Here is a 26,013-nt window from a genome sequence, read left to right as displayed (position 1 = left end):
AGATTTACAGTGTTTAACATCGAATTTTTTTTAAATACTCATTTTTAGTCTATAAAGATAATATATATTAATTATTTTAAAAGAATTATAATTAATTAAGCTTTTCTATTTTTTCATCAATATTAAAATTAATTTTAAAATTTCACTTTATAATTATTTTAAATTAATTATAAAAGATTAGTGCAAAAGACTGAAGTGAGTATTTAATAATAATAATAAAAAAAAAGTGACATTAAAAATATAAATCTTGAAATCTAGAGACCAAACTCAAATTTTAAGCGAAAAATTGTAATATCTTGAAACCTAGCGACTAAATTCAAATTAAACTCAAATTTAAGGACTAAAATACAACATTTTAAAATATAAGGACCAAAAAAATATCTCCTCTATTTTTTAAAAAGGTTAAGTCTTAAGTTTGGTTCATGAGTGACTAGAGTTCTATTTAAATTTGTCTAATGATCTAACTTTCAATTTTTATGTGTTAGAAACCCTTTTTTATTTGCTCTATGAATTTAATGTTGATATGACAAATCATTTAAATGTTACATAAGGATTAAATTAATAGGGTCAACAATAAATACTTATTAGGTAACATGAACATAGTTCAAATAACATAAAGTATGAACTAGCCAAAAAAAAAACCTCAATCAGAGGTTCGACTAATTTGATCACTATAAGTCCTTGACAAATATAGGAGAGAGAAGATTTTTTTTTTTTTTTGCCAATAAGAGGATAGCTCAACTAGCATAATATTTATACTATCAATCTCGTGGTTTGAGGTTCGATTCCCCCACCCCACACTTTAATTAAAATACCTCTTCAAAAAAAAAAAAAAAAGATAATTTTTTGTTGTTGTTTTCATTTAAAAAATAGCTATGAGATTTTTAGAGACAATTTACAAAAAGGTGAAAAAGGAGATGTTGTTGGACATAAATTTAGAGTGTTTGGGGTAAGAAGTGAAATAGTGAGAAGTAAGAAGTTACCAAGTCTATGAGTGGTGGATTCTTATGGTCAACGGTTTAAGATTTTGATAAGATATAAAATTGATATTTTTTTAGTCATGAGACTTACAAACTCTTTGGACCAAACAAGAAATGAAGTCCAGAAACTCCTACTTTCGGGTTGAAAAACACCCAAAAAAATTTAAATGAGTAGTTTAATTCTAGTGGAGTTAGACAATTAATCAACCAAAAAGAACCCACAAAATGACTTTTTGAAACTTTAATTTTTATTGGGTTTAGTAAGGACTAAAATAAAATGGGAAGAGTATGGATGAATTCGAAAAGAAAGAGTAAAAGAAATAGTTATGAAAAAATATGTTCCAATCCAAGTTGCAATTGGACAAATAGGGAATTAAATTTGAAATGAAGGGCATATGGTGGGAAGGTAAAATTTGGTAAAGGGATATGTTTGTAAAATGTGGTCCTTTCAATGGAATGTGACAATACCTATCTCTATGCCCTACTTTTTCCTACCCACCTAATTTCTTTTCTTTTCTTTTCTTTTCTTTCTCTTTCTTTTTTTCTTTTAAAACCAACAAAATTTCAACTAATACTCATTAATATTGTAAGAAGAGCATTAGAGCAATGATATTCTGTTTGAGTGTTTCTGTTTTTTTCTAATGATATTTTGAATTATTCCTTTAGAAAGGAGATTCTTAGTTACACTATTATGAATCACTTTGAACTTATTCTTAATTGCTAAGCACTTCCCTAAATTTTTTAAAAATAAAATAAATTTTAAGAAAATCAAAACAGATGCATAATCCACCAACATTTTTATAATAAATTTTTTTTTAAAAAAATTGTATTAACTATAGTCAATAAATATAATTTTGTATCTAATGAATTCTCGATATGTCTTTAAAAGGACGTTTGAGGCAAAGAGTTGATTATTATAGTTGAGTTATAATAGTTTGTGTTTATGGTGTAGATTATTTTAGTTTGAGTTATAATAGTATGTGTTTGAAATGTAAACTATTTTAGTTTGAAAAGGAAATAGTAAACACCGTAACAAAGAATAAAAAAATGATTAATGTAAAATAGTAAAAACGGTAGCAAATAGGAATTTTGAAATAGTTTTGATTGTAATTAATTAAGGATTACAAAATAGTATTTAAGTAGATGATCATTATAGTCTTAGAAAGTCTTTGCCTCAAACGCTCTTTAAAAATTTTTTATACTAAAAGAAATACTTAAAGTGCATCTTAGACTGAATCAATTTTTGTAACATCTATCAAATTTAAAAATTTGAAATACCTATAATAATATCACGTCAAATTACATCTCTAAGCTAAAAAATCAAGGGTAAATTTAAAGTTTTTTTTTCCTCTATTATATCTTAACAAAATGTCAAAGAATAACTTTTCTTTTTGAAACATCATTTATGAAAAACTTTTTTTTAAAAAAAATAATAAAAAGCACTTTGGAAGAAGAAGCAGAAGAAGAAGAAGGGTGAGTGGTACGAAGAATCCCATACTTAAAAAAATCTTTTAAAATCTATTGGGCCAAAAATAGGGTTTATCAGACTGACCACCACTGACATTTCTTTATTCATTTTCTCTGTTTTTTTTTTCCACTCTCAATGATTATTATTAAAAAAAGGAAGCAAAAAAAGAAAAAGAAAAAAAAGCAGGAAGCTTTAGGAATAAAATTATTAAAAGAAAATAATTTGGTTAGAGAAAGAAAAGTGTTTGACTGGTTAAAAAGAATATGGATTTATGTTTTCTTTTGATTTGGTTCACCAAAAACTAAAAGCACGAGTGGGCATATTATAATTTATAGTTTTATTTAACCAATGGAGTTTTCGAATAATAATGTCTCACTTTGAGATTCGTGGGCTGTCGGAACCCAATTTTATTATTTCCCTTTCCTCCATCCATTTCTTTTTCATTCTATGAATAATATGTTTTACGTCCATTCACAATAATAATAATAATAATTAAAAAGTATTTAGAGGCATAATTACTTTACTCAAGTTTCTATCTGATTCTACGTTACAGAGTGTTCTCATTTTACTTCGAGACTCTTACTTTATAACATATTGTTTATATTAGGTATTAGCGCTCATGTCATTTGTCGTTGCACGAATCCACCCTACGTGGATTTGCATAATTTCGACAAAGAAACAAGATGAGGCTACTTGTAAAACAAAGAGAGAACTTCAGCATGCATGCTACTTGTCACATAGGGAATATGTATAAGCTTGAGTTAGATTGGACTTAGGCAGGTTTTACCCGTCATAGACTGAGCATTAAACCGCATTGAGTCTTAGGCTCTTACCAATCTCATCTTGTGACGACCCTATAGTTTTGTCCTGTTTTATAGCATTTGATCTCTCATTCATAACAACTTTTTTATCTACAATATCTAATATTTATACATTCACGAGGTTTCTTTTATTTGGTTGAAGTCCAATAATATCATTTTATAAAATTTACTTATATTCTTATTAACGAACTAACTATTGTCTTTTATAATTTAGCTTTGGACAACAAGAGCTATATTTACATACTTTACTAGGTTATTCGAATTAAATTAAATAAATTTGTAATGAAATTCATCATATTTATTGTAATTTTATTTTTCTAACTAGTCAACATCCACATTTATAGGTAAATATTGAAATTAATATTACATGTAAAAAGTAAAAGATTTATTATTAAAAGTTTTGTAGGGTTACATTAACAGCTAGTACCCTAAATTTTGTTTGACATTAGATTTAAAAAAGGAAAAACAATAGATATGGAATTACTTTGAAAGGAATATATATATATATATATACTTTTGCAGTGAAGTCAACTGAAACCAAATAATGGAAATACTTAACTTTCACATAATTTTTTTTAGAGGCAAAGAATCTACATTTATTGTTCTTGGACTACAAGAGGAAAATAAAGTTTTTCCCCCTTTTACACATAGGTATAATATGAAGTTAAAGTTTAAAAATATATTTGAGTAGAAAAAAGGACTGTTTGAGTATTATATTCAATTTTTTAATCAAATATTCCAACATATGTAAATTTGTAAAATTTAAATAGAAAATAATAAAGAAAATATCAATTTATACCCATTGGTGTATCCGTTAAAATTATGAATTAGTAATTTTATCAATTTAGATGAATTTACATCATCCTTCTGATTTCATTCGAAAAATATGAGACGTATAATTGTATTGTTTCAATTAATAAACTCTAAAAATCTCTTAATTGAATCAATTTAGACCCTTTATTAAGTGCACCAATTCTTACAGTGTAGACTTCTTCAAATATCAAATTAATAAAATGGAAGAATATAATTGATGCATGAATAATTTTCAAAGATAATCATACTAAGAGTTCAATTTGATTTGCTTATGAATGTCATTGATTGATCGATAAAATTATAAGTCTCATACATATCAAATTTACCATAATTGAGAATATAAATTAATACGCCCATAAAAATTTAGGGTTTTAATTGATACAATAACCTCCAAAATTTAGGGCTATTATTTATTTATTTTTTTTATAAAAAATATTCTTAGTTCAATGATTCACTTTTACTCATATGTAGATAAACTATAAATGGTTATTAAGCTAGTGAATATTAAAAACTTCTAAGTAGGTTACTAAACTTTAAATTGTATATGGTTTTATTTGGTTTCAACCAAACTATATTAACTATTACACAAGATTGACATGACATGTTTATTAAATAAATTTGGACTTAATTGGTGTGATATTATATATGCATACGCCAACATAGACATAGTTCAACTAACATAAAATATACACCATCAATCAAAAGGTTAGATGTTCAAATCTCCAAATCTATATATTCACAAATTCAAAAAAAAAAAAAAGAAAAAAAGAAAAAAGAAAAAAGAAAAAAGAAAAAAACATATTAAATAAAATATATTGTAATATTTTGTTAATGGTATAAACAACACAAACTAAATAGCATAGCCATATTCTATAAAGTAATTAATTTTTTTTTCATATAACTAAAATTTAATAGCTCAATCAACAATTTGAAATGAGCTTAGGAAGCATTTAGAATAATTATTCAAATTTTAGAGATTAAAAAAAGTTAATTATAAAAGCACAAAGATCAAATAGACACGGATTTCAAACGTAGGATTAAAAAAAAAAGAAAAAGAAATAGTTGGAAGGATTGGATGGGAGATGGGCTTTTTTGAGGGAGGCCCACTTAGAGGTGTGAAGAAAGGGAAGTGTGATTGCACATTGCAAGCATGTGAGACTCTTCTTTTGATGCCTAATGCTCTCTCATCTCTCACCAACAAAAGGGGTCCCTCCACATCTCTTAGTTTTCTTTTGACTTTCCCATCTTCTTATCAAACATAAACCCATAACAAAACTTTCAAATTTGCTTCTTTTTGCTTTCAAAACAAACTTTCACAAGAGATTCCCAATCATATAAAAAGGTCCGGATAACTAATCTATACATATTATCAAAGAGTGCTATGTTGACAAGGATTTCCAATGCTTTTCTTCTCAATACATTCCATTCAATTATCAAAATTATCACCAAATTTCTACTTTCATCATATTCTTATAACATTTCTTCTTCTAACTAAGAGATTAAGTTATGATGAGTTGGATAAATTATTGCGAATCTAATCATGTAAAGTATGTAATTTTTTGTTTGTACTTAAAACACACAATGTATTTCCAACGCCTAGTTACTCAAAAAATGATATATTTGTGACGTGACATATAAATAAAAGAACTAAAATTATATATATATAAAAAAAAAAAAATCAAAAATTAGATACAGTAGGTTTTAAATATGAGATTTAATAAAAGGGAATAGTCAACTTTTAAATTCTACAATTTTAAAGACTAAAATAAAACAAGAGAGGAATATAAGGATTAAAATCAAACGTTCAATCATTTAGAGGCTAAAAGAAGTTTGTAATAGATCAAAGACTAAAATTGCACTAAAATCATATCTTTTAGAAATAAAAATTAAATTAAAAATATATTTGATTACTAGTACATTCTTTAAAGTTTTTTTCCCTTTAAAATTTTAATTTTCTTTACTTTTTCATACGGATAATGATTGAAATGATTTTATTTACACTAGACTATGCACTTGCACTTGTAAATAGTAATTTGAAGTACATGGTAATCTTAAAATCAATAATAATAGGTTCAATTACTCTTCTTTAAAATAATTTTATTTCTTAGAAATAGAGAAATGTTCTTAAAATAAGATACCAAACACACCCAAAAGAAATTAAAATAAAAATGGTGGGTAATAATCATTGAAATGAAGTCCAACCATTTGAAAATAAGACCTTAGTTGGGTAGGATATTAATGATGATAAACATATGTCCTTAAAAGAAGTGACTTGACTAAGCTTCACCCAAAGAAACTAAAAAAAAAAAGAAGAAAGAGTGCTTTAATTGTATCTTTTGTTTTCCCTCCATTTTCTTTTCAAATTCTTTATAAAAAGATGCAATAAAAACAAATAATGATGGGAAAAAGTTGTCCATTTTCTTCCCCCTTGTTCTAGTGTTTGTTTAGACATCCCAAAGACAAGTTTTTGTTCTTCTTCATCAGACCCCAATTTAGTGTTTAATCACACAAAACACCAAATTTTCATCTTAAAAAGTCCTTACCTCTTGGAGTTAGAAAAGCAAACACCATTGGTCACACGTTCTTTGACCATTGACTTATTCTAAAGATCTATATGTTATCTTTTTTTTTTTAGTCTCAAGATTCTAATCTAGCGAGGATGCGTCTTTAAGGGATAAATCATCTTCACTCCTTTATCAATAAAGGTACATCAAAGATTAAACATTCTAAAAGTTACTATTGTTTTCTTTACAAAATAATAATAATAAAATAAATTGTGCATTTTATTCTTCAAATTCAACTTTTCTATTAATATTAAAAAATAAACATCACATAAATATATGAAAAAAGTTACATTTTTAGTCTCTGAATATGTGCAACTTGGTTCTAAGTTTCAAGAATATACTTTTTTAGTTTTCGAGTTTTTAACAATAAAAGTATTTGACAATTGACCATTTAGTTTTCAGAATATACCTTTTTAGTTCCCGAGGAACTAAACATAGGGACTTGAAAAATATATTTTAAAAATTTAAGAATCAAATACACTAATATATTCTAAAAACTCGAGGACTAAAAAATTACATTTAGAAAATCTAAAAGACCAAATGTATTAACTAAAAAGGTATTTTTCTATATATATATATTTATGTATGTATGTACCACATACAATTTTAAAAGACAGTAAAATTACAAAATTATCAACCTTATTAAACAAATGTTAACTATAGAGATGAATCATACTCTTGTCTCTCTCTTTTTTTTTTAAAAAAACAACAAAATAATGTAGAGATAAATAAATATTTGCACACATGGGCAAAAGCATAAGAAAATTATTAACCATAAGTTTAAAAAGTAAAAAGAATGATGAAAATGGAGCAGTTGGTTCAAGTTGAGTTGATGATAAAAGGTAAACAGCGAATTCCCCTTTCCCTTCCTTTTGATTTTTCTTCTTATCTATTTTCAATTTTTTTTTTTTTGAAAAAAAAAAAGAAGAAAGTTTCTTCTAAAAGTATGGACATCATTTCTAATAAATATATCTGATATTGACCCTGTTTTCCACTTACTAAATCAATCATCACCCCAAATTCTCAAATTGCAAAGAAAGTTCATCTTCCTTTACTCATCAAAGCTGCTCTCTCTCTCTATATATAAATATTATTGATATCAAATGAAATGACATATTCTACTGCTTTATAAAGTGTTCAACCAGAAAGACAACCAAAGTACATCTGTACCTCGAGACATTATTATTATTATTTATTACATAAAATCCATGAAGAAAGTTTTTGAGATTCAAACAGAAATCCCACATTTTATATCTCAAGGTTCTGCCATTTCTTCATCTTCCTTCAACTTTAAATTTGAGCTTTTGGGTCTTGTATTATTGTAGTCACTGCCAACTCTGCAGTTCACAAGCAACATGTTTTCAAAACTATATTCCACATTTCTCTTACTTTTTTAATAACAAAATCTTTATCTTCATATTGACTTATGACATCTTAATTTGTTTCTTTACCTGATGAATTTGTCGGACGAACCGTCCCGGTAAACGAGTTTAGCGAAACATTCCTGAGAAAAAAAAAAAAAAGAAAAAAAAAGAGAGAAAACAGAAGCAATATTACTACTTAAATCGAGTTTTCATAGCTATTGGTTTTTATTTTAGTTTTCTGTGTTCTTTTCCCTCCAGAATTTGAATAGTTCTTGTCTTTCTTTTTGGTGTTCCAGGTTTTAATATGGTATCAAAACAGAAAGTTACGTACTTGACTTGTTGGGCCATTTACAAATATTTGAGCCCACAAGCGATTGGTGATATAATTAAATTTATATTAAATAAATTTCATTCTTTTTTGTTTCTTTGTTCCTTGTAGAAAGTTAATGAGAAGCAAACTCACAGAAGCCGAAGATTGGATAACTCAACCAGTTGCAGAAGAGTGAAAGGGATGATGCCACTAAGCTTGTTATTGTCTAATCTCCTGTAAATACAATTAATTAATTAGTTGATCACCATTAGAGAAGCAGTTAGTTTAATTAAATCTCAAAGGGAAATTGGGAAATGCAAAGACTTACAAAGTCTTCAAAGATGTCAATGCCCCAAAAGATGCAGGAATCATTCCACTAAAACTGTTGCCTTGTGCTTCACTAAATATATATATATATATATATATATAAAAGAAAATAAATAAACTTAATTATAAAAACCCCATTTGTTTTTGCCATTAATTTCAACTACTTACAAAAATAACAAAGAGCTCAAATTTCCTAAGGAAGGTGGTAAAGGCCCAGAGAAATTGTTATTGTACAGAAACAAACTCTTCAGATTTGTTAACATCCCAATCTCCCTTGGAATTGAACCACTCAAATTATTGTCATATACCATCCTGCAAATCCACCAATCATTATATCAAAAGTTTCCTGATTCAAACTTAGCAATACAACGATGGGTAATATCAGCTTACAAATACTGAAGATTTGGCAGGTTTGCGAGTTGGGGAACAAGGCGGCCGGAGAGATTAGCATTGCCAAGATCCCTTGACATAGAAAAGAAGAAGATGAAACATTTAATCTATTAGCATAAATTTTCGAAGAGACTAAAATCGTCTTACACTCTGACGACGGAGCTATCGGCGTCACACGTGATGTGGAACCAAGTGCATGGATTTACAAGAGTGGTGTCCCAACTTTGAAGGACATTGTTTGGATCAACCAACTGAGCTTTCCATGCACTCAGAGCATCCCCTATAAGATATATCAAATAAATAACAACTTCATTTTTCTCATACATAGCTACAAATTTTCTCTTGTGTGCGCCTTTCTTTTTTTATGTTACCTTCTGAGTTAGAGAGGACTGCAGCAATGGATGAAGCAAATGATAGGAAGAAAACTATATCTTTGAAAATGGCCATCGGGTTGAAGTAAATATTATTGGAAGCGCTTAATATTTGGACCCAAATCTCTTCTTTTTTGGTGATGGGTGGGTTTCTTTTTATATGAATTTTGTTAAATTATGGTAGTTGATTGAACAAGAAATGAAAGAGATTGTAAGTTGAAAGCTTTGTTGCAAGAAATGGTCTAAGCTTTGAGTGAGTCAAATGATCATTACAAGGAAAAATGTTATTATTAAATGAAATTTTTTGAGGTATTTGTTTGACTTAATGGTTACTAGTCAAATCCGTGGAAAAAATTATAACATATTTGAAAGTGATTTTGAAATAGTCAAGATTGTTTTTAGGAAAAATGTATTGTATGACAAATACATTTTAAGAAATCAAAGTCATGACTTCAACTTTTTTTTTTTTTTTTTTTTTTTTTTTTTTTTTTTAATTACAGGTGTGGCAATCACATACAAATCAGATAGTAATCACATAACAATCACATAGAAATCAGATAGCAATCAAATTTTTAGGCTGAAGTTTTTTGTCATGTTTTGAAAAAAAGCAAAACCTAAGAACGCACCATGAATTTTCAGTTTATTTATTTTTATTAAAGTTGCAATTTTATTAGTACAAAATCACAACAAAACATGATATTAATTCTAAGTGAAACAAAATAATCACTAAAAAAATTTGGTGGTTCTTAATGTTTTTGGAATGTGAAAGTTGTAATAAACTTAAAGCTGGTTGATTGTCATGTAAGGCCCTTGTCAAGAACAAAACAGTAAGAAACGATTAAAAATAAGTGTCATGGATAAGTCTTAACTAGCATGACAAAAGTGGTTTTAATGATTTCAAAATCACTTTCAGACACATTAATACTATGGAGAATGTTGATTATTCCTTGAACATTTTGTAGAATGGAGAATGTCGATTCTTCCTTTAACATTTTGTAGAACAAGTATTGTAATTTGTAAGCTCTATTGCAAGCTTTTGTTAAAAAAAACCTCTTAAACAATCAAAATATTCCATCGTGGGACAACTACTTTTCCCTCGAAACGTTTCCTTGCTTTTTGCTATGGGCCAAAAGCCCAAGTTATTCCCAACAAGGGGTGAGGTAAACCATATAGATATGAAGGTTATGCTCCCTCCAAAGACGATAGATAACAAAACATTAAGCTACTCTCCAAATTTTTTACTGCAAACGATATGTATTAAAAATAAAAAATGCATTCAAGCTCCGTGTTTCACAGGAATTTTATGAGACCAACAACCCCACAATAACACCCCCAAATAGTTGGACTAAAACGTCAATCAAAAAATAAATTATTTCTAGACTCAATCTCACCATTTCAAAGCATACATATGTTTGGGATTTCATAATACCAACATCTAATCGGGTCATGTGTTTGTAGCCTATCTAGCACAACAAGCAAAACTATGAAAGAGTGTTAGAGAATACTACCTCCAAATAAAAGGAGGTCAACCCAAGGTAACCACTAAATGCTTAGGAAGCCAAGACTCCAAAATATTGGCGACCAAAAAAACTCTAGAATGAAAAGGAAGCTAAATCACACGATCTTTCCTAACTACCTCTACCATCACTTCATTTACCTTCTTTGAGATATTTACTTACCAGCACGTTAGAGCAAGAAGCCAAGGCCCAAGACCAGGTTAGAAACTTTGGTGTGCATGAAACTATATGCATCTAAAATAACCACCATACTATATAGTAGAAAAGAACAATGTCCCCTTCCAACCAAGGCCTCCACTAAGATAAGTCACAAAAGCTTCGTAATAACAACAACATTTCAATTTTCAAGAAGGAATAATATGTCTCCCAAATCACCCTCACTACAAGAAATACAAACATATGACCAAATGTGTTTTTTTTCATATTAAAGGAATATTATTCTTATTTATTTAAATCAATGTACTTTTAATTGTCCAAATTTAGTCTTACTATTTTTAAGAAATCTTAAATTTAATCATCTAGAGTTAATTTATTGAAATTGATAAAATAATAACAACAAACTCTCATTCAAGAAAAGAGACTATGAATACATTTTTCAAAAATTATGAAAAGAATGTTTATACAAACTTATTTTATTTTTTTTAAAAAATCAACGATAATCTAATTGATAGATATTGAATTTAAGATTGATTGAAAATACAAAAACTAAATTTGGACAACTAAAAGTACAAGAACTAAAATGGTATAACATTCCAAATATGAGACTAAAATGTATTTAACAGTTTCATTTGCATTCTAAACAAAATTTCAAAAAACAAAATAAAGATTTTAAAAATTATTGTTTTTGTTTGTAGATTTTGACTAAGAATGCAAATATTTCTCCCAAAAAGTGAAAACCATAACAAGGAATTTGAGAGAGAAAACAAGCCTAAATTTTAAAAACTAAAAGCTAAAAATAAAATGATTCGCAAACATGTTTTAGTTTCCAACATCATCTTCATAAAGTAATAAAGGAAGAAAATTATTGGTGAAGTAATATTTAGAAAAAAAACGATTATGCTCCTATCAACAGTCAAACTCAAACATTTGTTCTTCTAAAATTCAAATTAATTACAGATCGTCGAATGGGAACTTGTGGAAGAGGAAAATAAACTTTGTTTTAAGTTAGTTAGGTATTTTCTTGAGGCCTACAAATTTGAAAGTTGACTGCTTCAATAAATACGTGTTCATAGAAGTGGAAGCTCTTGTAATTAAATCTTTTCTTAATACTTTTCTCAAAGATTAAGCAATAAAATGAGATAATTAATTTATCGCGAGAAGTCTAGAAGCACATTGTCGTTTTTGTTGGGTATACTTCACTCCATCTCCTTCTTTGAATTTTGTGGCAAATTAAACAATATTAAATGCTTTGATTAAATAGTCTTTTTTTCCCTTTTCTTTTCCAAAAAAATATAGAGAGTTGCCCAATAAAAAAACCGCACAGTTTTTTATTTTTCAAATTTTATTTTTTAATTTTTTTTTTATATAAAAACGGATATTATGAGATTATGTGCAACCCAGATTATATTTAATCATTTCCATTTTTAGTCACTTGCTAATTAATTTACTATTAATGCAATTATTAGATATTCTTTCTTATGTCAATTAAAAATGATTGACATAAACCTTTCTAAGGTATAAAAATTAATCTAATTTAGACAATATCATTATACCATTCCCACTCAGAATGTTATATTGAGAAGCATTCTCTAATCTCTATTATTTGGGATGTATAATTATAAGTATACATAATTGGAAATAGATCCTTTTGGATTAAGAAATATATTATGGTATTGTCTGTTTCAAGTTTGGCTTTTATAATTGATTAACAATATAAACCATATAAACGAGAGTGTCATTGAGTCAACCACCTTCTTCCCAATTTTTTTCTTTTCTTTATTATAATTGTTTAGATTTGTACGCTTTCTTTTTAAATAATTACAAATGACGATCTTAGATATAATTTAGCTCAAATTAGCGATCAATTTACAAAGTAGTTTGAGTCTAATAAATGACTTGACTTATATAAAGTTTTTAACAATTGACTAAAAGACTTGTTCCACTTTCAAGTTTAGGGATTAATATAGGTACAAACTTTAAAATACACGGCTAAATTTTGACAATCATTTGATTTTTGGTTTTTATATTTGAAAATTAAGACTATAGACACTACTTTCATTTTCAAATTTCTTCCTTTGTTATCTACTTTTTACCAATGGTTTAAAAAACCAAAACATATTTTGAAAACTAAAAAAAGTCTTTTAAAAAACTTGTTTTTGTTTTTAGAATTTAACTAAAAACTCAATCATTATACCTAAAAAAATATAGATCATTGTGAGAAGCGGAGAGGAAATAGACTTAATTTTTTTTTTAAAAAAGAAAGAAATAGTTACAAAACAAGACCTAAAACATCATCTTGATCCTTGTATTTTAGATTTTGTTTCATTTTGATTCTATACTTTTTAATTGTACAATTTTAGTATCTATTTTTTTTTCCATGAATCTTAAATTTAGTCTCTGTGCCTTCAATAAATCTTAAATTTAGTTTTTCAAAGATTTTTCTTTTTATCAAATACAATAATAATTTTCATGTAAGAAAAGATGGTAAGTTTATTTTCATAATTTATAAAGTTGTTCATAGAGAAAAAGAAAAAGAAAAAGAAAAAAGAAACTAACCACAAATAAAGGCACCAAGAAACTAAAATTAGACAATTGAAAGTACATGGACTAAAATGAAACAAAATTCAAAATATCTTGGCAAAATGTTATTTTAACCAACTTTTATTCCAACTTATAATTTATAATTTAAGTGTATTTGTAGGTTGAAAATGAGGACAGAGTGAATTGTCCTCTCTAGCAGATTCTCTGAAAATAGGTGTTGGGGGGCTTGATCTATAGAAATAGCCAAGAGAAATTTTATAAGTCCAATTATACAAGAATATATTCGGAGACAGAAACCTCGATGAGTGTAGACTGCAGTATTATTGTTGTGGAGCTGCTGCTGATGCTAATTTTAACTTATAAAAACCAAACTCCAACGCACAAACAAAAAGACATACAAACAAACATACCTAAACTCTCCTTTTGATTCAAAAGGACTCCACTTTGGCATTCAACATAGAACAGGAGGTTTTAATTCTTACCTGATTTATGAGGAAGGAAGGTTCAACATGGGAATGGAGAGTCATGTATTGTAGCCAAGGATGACTTGCCTGCAGACTGCAACTTCATGAAAGGATCTGTAAAAAGGCTGCCATCAAGCCCTGCGGTGCCATATCCATGCAGGCAGTCTCTTTGGCTATCGAAACCGGCTCTTATTTCTCATGCCAAACCTTCGCTTCCACATTGAAAACCTCGGCGTCTGACTTGAGATTCTTTTTCCCTGCATCTGCTTTCTGTGCAAGACCCCAATGAATTCAGGTATATTATCTTTTCCAAAATGTTTCTTCATTGTTTACTTGCGTGGTACCAGATAGTATCATCACTGATAAGAATTCAAGTTTGCTCAAAATCAAGCAGGCCATGGCAATCCATCTTTGCTTTCGATAATCAAATAAAGAAGAAAAAGAAAACCCCGTGGATGATTTCATCCAAAACGGTGAGGTGGATGCTCAAAATGTAATTTGAGAATTTAAAACAAGTGATGTTAGGAGGTGCAGAAAGTGAATAGCCAGGGAAATTAATTGAACAAATGCATACCATTTCCACTTATGAGGTGAATGATCAAGATCAAGAGGTCTATGAAATGATTCGTCCAAATTGGGCTAGCAGTATTGTATATAAACAGCAATGCCAATGTAAGAACAAGGTATTTACAAGCAGTAAGATATAAAAGAAAAAACCATGTACTTGGTTCTATCACAATTGTATATGTGCAGCAATATCCACAGTATGCCTATCCCTAAGTGTAACAAGAACATCACAAAAATAGCACGAGTATTGCAAGTACTGACTGCAGACGATGCAAAATGACCACGCGGAAAAATAGCAGCTCATCAAAATCAAGCAGGCAATGCGAAGCTTGGCTGTGTCCAGTTTGGAGGATCCATCACAGCACACCTATCCATTTTCTCAAAATCACCAACCTAAATAAAAAAAGGACAGTAGAGTTTATTACTCCAATAGCAAAGTGTCAAATAAACAATATGTAGATTACAAGAAGCAAATGAGAGAATGAACAAGGACTGGAAATAGTTATACCTTTTCCTTGCAGGAGGGGCAATAGTGATACTTATGCCAAAGGCAGTCCATTGAAGGAAAAAGAAAGCATACTCCCAACAAAAATGGCGTCATGCAACCAACGACAGCAGCTGAACTTATCTTTGATCTGGGGAGTTCACGAAAGCATCACAACCAGATGAAGAAGACGCAAGATTATTCCACTGTTAACACAAACATACAATACCCACCTCTCTTCGCTTCCAATTTATTCTTAGTCAAAATAATTATACACCAACTTTTGCAGCACAACCAAGATAAATCATATTGGAGTCCTGCTACAACAAGTCTTGAGCTTATGACAGAGAACAATCTTGTCTATAAACAATCCTAAGATTTGGACATAGTATGCAGCTCTCACTAAAAACTATCATTGTAACATTGTAACCTATTATTTATACTATTATTGTAATTTTCTTTGTTTTTGTTGATAAACAAAACATAAATTTCAATGCAATACCAACAGATTAGATTTATTGACATGTCCAACATAGTAAAATTTCAAATTCCCCATAATGCTATTTCTAAAGAAGGGAGCACCTTATGTAAAAGTAAATCATTTGAATGTTTTACAGCCAAACAGAACTTTGTATGGCGTACAACATTTGGGAGCCCTTGAATTTGTTATGTACCTTACACCTGCATCCTGACTTAGTGTTTATAAAAATTCGAAAACAAAGTAACTGCCGTGAATCCAATTAGTTATATGTAAGATACCAAACACAAGCAGGAAGGTAAACATTATTAGACAACAGTAAAGTTTGATGGCAAACGATTATGAAACCAATATAAACGAAGTAGTATAGTTTGTAGAGCAGAATCACGTAATTTAAACATCCAAGCAACAACAGTTTCTAACACATTTTGAGTAAATTGGGTAAACGTCACTCAAATCAATTCATTGTTAAGGCATAGCGGCAACAACCAGACAACTCCTGCCTTATGTTGTAAGGAAAGTCACGAAATTTTGTCGTGTACAAGTGATTCTAATCTTAAAGAAGAAAATTAGGTCAAAGACAAAAAAGGGGGAAGACCCATTGATCGATCAAGCAAATACAAGTTTCAATAAACGAAATCGAAAATTTCAATACCCAAAAACCGTACATGAATTTCACAATTCAATTAAAGATAACAAACAATAGAGATATCAATCGGACACAGAAGGAAAAGAGAATTAACAGAATATGAAACAGATCAAAGAAAGGTGAAAAAGAACGTAGATGTAGGGCTAGAGAGAAGGTAGAAAAGGCACCTGACGTCGGTGAGGCCGGAGTTTCCACAATAAACACAGTAGAAAGGAGCAGGAGTGTCGCGATACATGGTTTGCTGGATAGGAACGCCCTGGGGATCGCCAAAAATGGCGTTGGAAGGGATCTGGCCGGCCTGATAGGGGTTGTTGCCGTCGTAGAGAGGAATTCCGACGACCGGCTCGTCGTTCTTGGACATTATCGGTAAGCTTTGTATCTCTTCTGCTCTGCCTGAGATTGAGAAAGTTGTTGAAATGGAAGTAATGAAAATTGTTAAGAGGACTTGGGAGAGAGAACGGAAACGAGAAGCCCTTCCTGTTGCGAAGTCAAAAAGGTCGAAATTTCTCGTCAAAATATTATTTAAAAATAACGAAAATAAGAAAAGAAATGAATTCTTAGTTGTGATTGGTTTATTTATATTGGCCCCACACGGAAACACGTAATAAGATATTTTTTAATGGAGTATTAAATATTTAAACATATCAAAAGGAGTATTTGTTTTAAATCCTAAAATTCCCGAAAATATTTTCAATATACTAAAATGTCACTTTTTATCGGTGATAAATATCTATCACTAATATTAATATATGTCTATCGTCACAATCGTTCTTTCAGAAGCTTCACTTAACGATTGTACGACACTTATTCCCGCTCAAGAACAAGTCAGCCAATTCGAATTTGGATACCGATGGCACGTCGGGTGCCTCTAACAACCTCTACCCCGTTTCTGGGAAAATGATTTTAGAAAACAGGTTTAGAGGAAAAGGTTTTCACAAGAGTTTGAAAATATGATTTAAGTAAAGAAAGCTTGTAGTAGACCAGAAAGCAATAAGCAACAACAACGATTTTATAGCATACTACTCCGGGTATGAGGAAATGATCATTAGTCTTATCCCCATATAGTGCATTCAGAACAAAAAGCCAACTGACACCCTTGCATATGCAAAAGGGCGAGCGATCACTTACAACAAAAAGTATAAGGAAAGCAAACTAACTTAACTTATGAAATACATAACATGAAAGCATGATAAAAAGTGGTTGGATCTAAAGCAACATTTGAAGGTCCTTTAGTGGAAGCATGAAAATCGATCCAAAATTTATTCATAGAATCAAAATTACAGAGTACAAATGTTATGCATAATCATAAATTTACGGCATGCAAATAAAAAGGAAATAAGAGAATTAGAGTGAGAGAAAACTTACCCTTGAAGAACCCTTCTTCACGTATTTCCTTTCTCTGAATTTGTCATGAACAAACTCAATCCAAATGGTAACCACCACGAAAAGCCTACTGTATTCTCTAATGGGATGAGAATCATTAAGGAGTTGTGGGCTCTTAGGTTTTTGGAAGAGAGAAAATGATTGAGAGGAGAAACCGTTTTCCCAGAGAAAAACTTCTATATCTTTTTGGAATTCCGTAAGTCTCTTGAGCACTAGCTCCACACATGTACTAAAATAGAGAGAAATAAGGAGAAAGGAGTTACAACTCCTTCCCAAAATCATTTTCAAAATAAATTAAAATAATTTAATATATAAAAATATGAAAACAACCTTATCATATAATATATATTAAACTATATATTATATTTAATATAACACATAACCTATAACTTAATATTGTATCAAATACAATATAACCTATAGTTTTCATTCTCTCGCAATGCGTGATACTTAATATAAATTCTATTTATATTAAACTTAATTATATGAATCCAATTCACATAAAATTCAAATATTTACTTCCTCTTAAATAATGTATCAAATACATTATAGTAATTATACTATATATAATTAAGTAGAATTTCCTTAATTAACTTGAGCAATTCAAATTAATCCAAAATTAATTCTAATTTAATTCTTGTTGAGCTACAGAGGGGACCTCCTGGACTTGTAGATTGAAGCTCCAATGGTACTTGAATAATTAATTAAACTTCTTTAATTAAATTATTCAACATTCATTAATTGTCGGACACTCCACTAAAGATCAACAACTGCACTTTTCGGATTATAGATATATTTTTGTGTCGGATATAACTAGTCAACAGTTCGATGACCATTCACAAATTACTCGCAAGTACAACTAGGCCAAAAATACCGTTTTGCCCCTGTAGTTATATCTAACTCTTTAAGTACCACTGATCCCTCTAATGAACAATAAATCATAGTCCAACTATGACAAGAGTCCTCTCGGACTAGGAGAGGGTGTGGCGCTACCTTGTTCAAGCCCCAGAATCAGTTCTTTTGGGAGCAATTTATCTACTTTCTCCGACGTTGGGGAAGCAGTGACTTCCGTCTTGTGTATTTTTTTTCCCAGCTCCCCAATAATATGAATCCTCAAAATGGTAGGCTTATTGAGTCGGCGATCTGGCCATGAAAGATATGTAAATGGAGGTATCATATATAAAGGAGTTTATACATAGACTGGACCATGAAATGAATAGACTCTCTATATATCACCGTTAGTAAAAGAGACTTGCACTTCATTAGGATGACCATAAGAGACTTAATTAATCTTAAGTGAGTTGTGAACTCTTGTTTATGACGACAGTTCTTTGATCTGTATGGGTGAGAGTGGCCATGATAGTCGACTCAATAAGTGTACCATTTTGGGGATTTTTCTGATTAGGGAGCTGGAAACACAGCTACACAAGATGAAATTAACTCATTCCCATTCATTGGAAAAGTAGATAAATTACTCCCTTAATAGCTAGTTCCGGGTTCTGAACAATAATCCTCAACTTCTCACTGGCCCGAGAGGTGTTAGTTTATATTTGGACTATAAACTGTTTGTTCATCAGAGGAACCAATGGTACTTAAGAAGTTAGATGTAACTGTAGGGTAAAACGGTATTTTGACCTAGCTGTAGTTATTAACATTTGTGAAGGGTCATCGCTTTATTGATTGGTTATATTTATGGACACAGAAATATATTTGCAGTTCCAACAATGCAACTATCAGTCTTTAGTGGAGTGATCAGTAGTTAATGAATATTGATTATTGGACTAAAAGAGTTTATTCAATTAATCTCATATCATTGGAGCTTTTAATCTGTAGGTCCATAAGGTCCATTGTTAGTTCACAAAAGGATAGTAATGAGGAATGATTTAAATTGTTCAAATGAAACGAGGGAATTTAACATCAATGAGATTAATATAGAATGGTTAATTATAGATATTATCTATAATCTAAATTATGTGAGAGAGATATTTGAATAATATTCAAATATTAGATTTATATGAATTGGATCCATAAAGAGATGTATACATATAAATATGTGATATTTATATGTTAATTAACTTCATATTAAATATTATTTAATATAGTTATTTAATTGATTAATTAATGGTTAATTAATTGATTAAGAAATATAACGAGGATTGGAGGTTAGTATAAATATAAAATAATTATGAGAATTAATTATGTATATATTAAATAGGATTTAACATATGGTTATTTAATTAATGTGCCAGTTAATTAAATAAGGGTTATTTGATTAATTAGCACTAAAGGTATAAAGGAAAATACTTGGAGAAGGATTAACCGTTTCCATATAAATATATCCTTATAGCCCATTTAGGGTAAGGGATTTTATTACACAAAAAATTCCTAGTCTTCAAGCCTCTACCTTCTCTCTAACTTCTTTCTATAAATTCTCTTCCCTTTTTCCTCTCAAAAGTTCTTGGAAATCACTCTTCCAAGTTCTTTGGAATTCTAGAGGAAAGCTAGATCGCAGATAACAATGGAAGAGGAAAGCTAGAGGAATCTACAAAGGCGAGTTTTCATTTCTCCTTTTCTTCCTCTTTCCTAGCATGCTTATGTTTTGTTTGAATGTTTATCCTATAAATGCATGTTTTATTTTAATTTTTTTTGTTTTTATAAAAACGAATATCTAAATGCAAGGTGTTCACATGTTTCTGCGGGAATTCAATTTCTTTATAGTTATAGCGGGACTATGACTAATTGTTCATTAAATGAATAAGTGGTACTTAAGGAAGAGTTAGATGTAACTACAGGGGTAAAACTATAATTTTGATCAAGTTATACTTACGAGCAATTTGTGAAGGGTCAACACACTGTTGATTGGTTATATCTAATGGACACAGTAATATATCTACAGTGCAAAGAGCGTACCTGTCAATATTTAGTGAAGTGGCCGACAGTTAATGAATGTTGATTAATTTGATTAAAGAGTTTAATCAATTAATCTCGTATTATTAAAACTTCAATTTATAGGTTCATAAGGTCTCCTTGTTAGCTTAATAAGGGCTAAAGAGAATCAACTTAATTTTAGTTTAATTTAAATTGTTCAAATTAATTAAAGAGAACTAATTGTATAAGATACAATTAATATAATGTATGTTGATACACTATACTGTATATTGATATATTATAAAATGTAATGTATGTTGATACATTATATAAAAAAGATAAGTATTTGAATATGATTCAAGTATTTATTACATGAATGAGCTTCATATAACAACTATATGTTAATATTAATGTGAATATGATTCATATTAATAGTATAGTTATATGAGAAAATTATAAACCATAGCTTATATTATGTGTTATATAATAAACTATAGGTTATATATTATATAAGATATAATATATGGTATTTAATTATATAAATGTAATACAATTAAATTTTGATGTTCGGGATCAAGTAGGAGGAGACTTTCACTGTTCGTCTTCAAGGGTAAGTTTAATTTCTTCCTTTATACCTCTCTGTTTTCTTAGAAATATGCTTAAGGTTGGATGTTATCAGTAGTTTCCATTTTCCTCCGTTTCATTAAGTTCTATAAAACGATTTCAAAGACAAGCGACCACTCGCTTCCGTGTAGGAAATCGAATCCCTTTAACAACGATGGTCCCTACCATTAATTTTTCAATACGCTTCCTCTTGTTACGTTTGACACAGGGTTCACCACTTGCTACTAAAATCGTATATTGTTCAATGTCAATCATCGGATTATTGTTACCAAACGATCCTCCGTCAACCGTTGATTCTACGTTGAACATTGTTGTTTAATTTGCTGCCTATGAATGATCTAATTATTAAATTAATTCCAACAACACTACCGTAAGACATATCTACGAGGGCGGCTTCTAAAAACCACACTTTCTCTCTCCTTCTTCTTGGAGAAGTTATTATGATAGTTGTATTTTACGATTTCAAATTTTGTTCCTATTTTTCTTCTTCAAGCATTCTCTTCAAATATATATTTAAGAGACAAATAAATTATATTTCAATTGCATCCAATTGCTAGCAATCCACGGATTGGGGTGTTTGTAATAATAGAATAAAAATTTGAAGGCTTCATAAATGAATGAAGGTTGCAAGCGAGTTGGTAGATACTTTTGACAGACATTGCCTTTTGAATCCAAACTCCACACAATCTCATCATCTGGGGCGCATTCGCCTGTGGGGTACTCGGAATGTCTTATGCGTTTTGACTTCCACCCTTGGAGGGCCTTCCACACTCTGTTCTTGAGCCTCGTTGAAAAATTCTAGTATGTTTTTTTGTAGATTAAGAATCTTCATTGAATCTTTATTCCTTATTATGATTTCCATTGGACTCGTAATAATAAACATCCACATTCTACAACTGGATTTTTGTTGTTTTTTTTCTTGGAATGCAAACTAAGTACAGACACACATATAAATACAAGATACGGATATGATACGCAAATTTTTAAAAAACTAAGATACAAATTTATTATCTTTTATATGCATATATATTTTTTTTAATGATAATGCCCAATTAATTATTATAATACTCATTTTAAGTTAGATTAAAGTGGATTTAAGAAGAGAATGGGAAAACAATCTAGTATCGTGAGGTAGGAGATGAAGATTGAAGAATGAAGTTGAGGATGAAGGGAGAGGAGGTGTGAATCATGATTTAGATGGTGAGAGAAAAAAAAAAGAACAAAGATTTAACTACCATTAAGTATTTTCTTTCACCTTTTTCTATTTTTATTATTTTTATTTAATCTATTTTGTTTTGGATGGCTAGATTTAAGTGGATTTTTAAATAAAATAGGTTGTGGGTTTCTTTTTTTAAGTAGTTGGGCTTAAATTTAAAAAAAAAAAAACCCAAACATATCCCTATCCCAAAGAATATACACGTATCTAAAAAAAAAAAAAAAACAAATACTTCAAATTACATATAGAATATGGTCACATATGTGAACGTATGTATCTCAAATACATATTTGATATCGATTTTCTATACAATTACATAATTGAAATATACCAACAATTAGAATAGTTGGGCATCAACATGTTGAAGTTTCATTGAAGCAGAATATGATGTCCTTGCGTCTACGACAACATAGGTATTTTGGATTTGTTTGCTTCGTTATTTTTTTTTTGTTATTATATTTATTTCCATCACAGTTTGTTATGTGGTGAGCTGACATGTATCTTACCTTTTGCTATTCTTCAGTTTCTATATAAACCACTTTTGTAATCTTCTTAATTAATATAATATTATTTTTGTTATTCTATTTATTTTCAGCATAAATTTGTACTACCAACTTTCGAGATCACGACATTTATCTTTAATCATTTTAACTATATATAAAATTACAATTTATGTGATATAAATTATTATTATACATAGCAATGATTTATGTTGCACTTAATCCAATGTTCCTCTATTTTTAACATTATAAAATTAAAATAAAAAAAAATTTATCACATGACATATTTTTATTGGGTGCAACTTCGCTATACAAAAGAGGATTGCAGTCAAGACTCTGTCCAAGTTTTTTTTTTCTTTTTTTTTTTTTTTTCTTTTTTATATATATGAGTTAAAGTATCTCTCTTAAAAAGCGTAAATTAATTGAAATATACCAACATGAGCTTAAACAGATAAAATATTTCAACCTCTCATCTTAGATGGTGGTTAAAAAAAGTGGCAAGAAGAAAAAAAAAACTATGAAAATAGACAAATGAGGAAGAAAAGTGGGCATTTAGCAAGAATGAGTTTGATGTGACTTTTGTTATTATAAAAAGTATTTTTCAATGAATTTAAAACCTCTTTTAAATATTTCAAAATATCTCGTTAATGTCACACAACTTATTACTTTGATACTATGTTGAATTACTGCTAAATTTAAAAATTTGAGTTGATGAGTTACTAAAATTAGTTATATCAATGTTTCAACACTCATTTAAAAAAATATTTCAACATTTCTCATCACTAGTAATTGGAAAGAAAATTACATTACAGTAATTCGAAGATAAGATCTCTTACTATGACACAATATTAAATCAGCATTGGACCAAAACACAGTATAACCATATAATCAATATTAGAAATTTCTAAAAACACATTATTTAAAAGTACCTTTTAGATAATTTTTTTCCAAAAGGGATGACCATACGCCTAGAGTTCCTTTTATCTTTTCTATATACATTTTTTTTCTATAAGATATGTCTTCACATCTAAGAGTTTTTGTTGACAATATATCTTAAAAGATTCGAGGGGGAGTCTACATTTTAATGTTCTTTGATTTTTTGTTTTTGTTCAAAAGCATAATATCATAGGATAAGACGGTACAAAAGGAGACAAGACACGTAACAAGAAATTAAAACAGTCCATAACACAATCATATGTGTTCTTACAAAATTTTCTTTCCCCAATATATATATACAATAAGACGATAGTACATCACATGCATGCCACATGTTTGATGGCATATTTGGAGTGATATTGTAAAAGTCACTTTTATCATTTTCAAAATCACTAAAAAAAATAATGTTTTTAATGATTCAATTAATAGTATGAAAAATGCGTTTAAAAGTATCATATTAAACATTGAATCGATTTTGATTGATTAAAGGTTTGTTTCAAAAAAGTTGTTGATGCCAAAATTTGGAATGGAGAAAATACCCTCAACTTTCATGTGACAACAGTAAATTTATAATTTAGGGAAGAACATGACTTGTAAGATGTAAAGATTTGCACACCGGTGTGGTGCATGTTACACAGAATTCGATACTTAAGTTAGAAAGTGTAACTGTGTAGAAAGTAGATAGTTTCATATTAGAATGGACTTCCTTCCTCTGAAGTCATAATGATGTATTTATTGTGAAATCCTAACCTAGGGCACATTATAAGAAATCAATAGTTTTTCGACGCCTAAAATCGTTAGAAATTAACTAAAAACCCATAAGAAGATCATTTCCTGATGTTGTTAACGTCGTTCAGAGAATAGTCGGGGAATCAACTCCTGATGCATATAGCCTTTGCATCGGGAGTTCATGAGAACTTTTGACAATTAATATACACTATTAAGATATAGGGACTCCTGCAGCCACTACAAGGATGGTTTTTCCAGACGCCAAAAAAAGCATTGAGAAAGCTAATTTTTCCCGACTTTTTTTTTGTGGCGTTGGGAAAAAATAATCTCCTGACGAAAATTTGAATAACGTCTAGCTAAGTCAACTCTCTCGACACTGTTCTCTTGGACCGTCAGCATAAACCACGTTAGAAAAAAAATTTGTTTGCTTCTCCCGATGCTAAAATTGTTGGGTCGGGAGATAGTACTTATCTTGATGGTATAGACGAGGTGTTAGATTTAAAAAAAGGTTGGGAAACTTTTATTAAAGTCATCTCGACAATGGGTCAAACTACCGTCGGGATTATATACTTCGTCCAACGGTTGTACAAGCGTCGGGAGAGGGTTAATATAAAAAAAAAGGTTGGAAAATTTTTATTAGAGTTATCTTGACGGTGGTTCAAACTAGGGTTGGGAGAATATACTTAGCCTGACGGTTTTGCAAGGTTCGAGAGATGATCAATTTAAATAAAAGGGTTGCCAAAATTTTATTAAAGTTATCTCGACAGTGGTTCAAACGACCGTTGAGAGAACCTACTTAGCCCGATGATTTTACGAGTGTTGGGAGAGGGTCAATTTTTTTAAAAAAATAATGTTGAGAAATTTTTATTAGAGTTCTCCCGATGGTTGTCCAAATGATCGTCGGGAGAACCTACTTAGCCCAATGGTTTTTTAGAGCGTTAGGAGAGGGTCAATTAAAACCCTCATTTTCCCCACTGCCTCTGTAGCTTCTCTCCCTCTCTAACCCTCGATTTCTCTTCTCTCCTCCCCTCACACCCGTTTTTCCCTTTCGTCACAGATCGAGCTGCCACTGCCGTCGACAACCGCTGTTTACCACTAGTTGCCGCTTGTCTCTGCCATTTGTGCAGTGGGTAAGTATTTTTCCAATTTGTTTTGGGATTTTCTTGGTTCCTTCCATCACTTTGACAATTGCCTTACTTTGTCTCTATCTCTCTCTGTTACTTTCAACCTTTCATATATTTTCCTTTTAATACATATATTTTTTTTAATTTTTCAAAATATGAACTATAAATAGGGTATGTTTGAAATTTAATATAAGTTTTATAATTTAAATACGATAAATTGAACATTTTAGATTTCCTTCTCTCAAATTATAAAAGGAATTAAAGAGTGTCGTGCAATTTGTATTAGTTGGGCTTGAACTATTGGGAATGTCATGCTGAACGAACTCTCCACATTTGATTCACTTCCACAACTTTATTTATTGTAAC

The 26,013-nt window shown here is 29.7% G+C and overlaps 2 protein-coding genes across 3 annotated transcripts; both read right to left on the bottom strand.

The window, feature by feature from the left end:
• Nucleotides 1-7,794: 7,794 nt before the first annotated feature.
• On the bottom strand, nt 7,795-9,672 carry LOC120068235 (leucine-rich repeat receptor-like serine/threonine-protein kinase At1g17230). Of its 2 annotated transcripts, none has more exons than XM_039019949.2 (8): nt 9,409-9,672; nt 9,185-9,317; nt 9,038-9,109; nt 8,816-8,959; nt 8,649-8,720; nt 8,474-8,554; nt 8,098-8,150; nt 7,795-7,983 (listed from the first exon to the last, which is right to left on the bottom strand). In XM_039019949.2, the coding sequence occupies exons 1-8, from the start codon at nt 9,482-9,484 to the stop codon at nt 7,937-7,939; spliced, it is 678 nt and encodes a 225-aa protein (XP_038875877.1). In that variant the 5' UTR covers nt 9,485-9,672; the 3' UTR covers nt 7,795-7,936. The 2 variants fall into 2 exon arrangements, with proteins under 2 accessions (XP_038875877.1, XP_090164320.1); XM_090308194.1 differs by having other exon boundaries at nt 8,882-8,959; nt 9,409-9,600.
• A 5,038-nt stretch (nt 9,673-14,710) lies between these two features.
• GILP (GSH-induced LITAF domain protein) lies at nt 14,711-16,813 on the bottom strand. The gene is made up of 3 exons (XM_039050517.2): nt 16,435-16,813; nt 15,165-15,291; nt 14,711-15,049 (listed from the first exon to the last, which is right to left on the bottom strand). The coding sequence occupies exons 1-3, from the start codon at nt 16,626-16,628 to the stop codon at nt 14,966-14,968; spliced, it is 405 nt and encodes a 134-aa protein (XP_038906445.1). The 5' UTR covers nt 16,629-16,813; the 3' UTR covers nt 14,711-14,965.
• Between the last annotated feature and the right edge of the window lie 9,200 nt (nt 16,814-26,013).

Source organism: Benincasa hispida, chromosome 12, assembly GCF_027475165.1.
Source record: "Benincasa hispida cultivar pf3 chromosome 12, pf3_genome.v1.1, whole genome shotgun sequence".
NCBI classification, from domain to species: Eukaryota; Viridiplantae; Streptophyta; class Magnoliopsida; order Cucurbitales; family Cucurbitaceae; genus Benincasa; species Benincasa hispida.
This window is presented reverse-complemented; position numbering and strand designations above follow the sequence as displayed.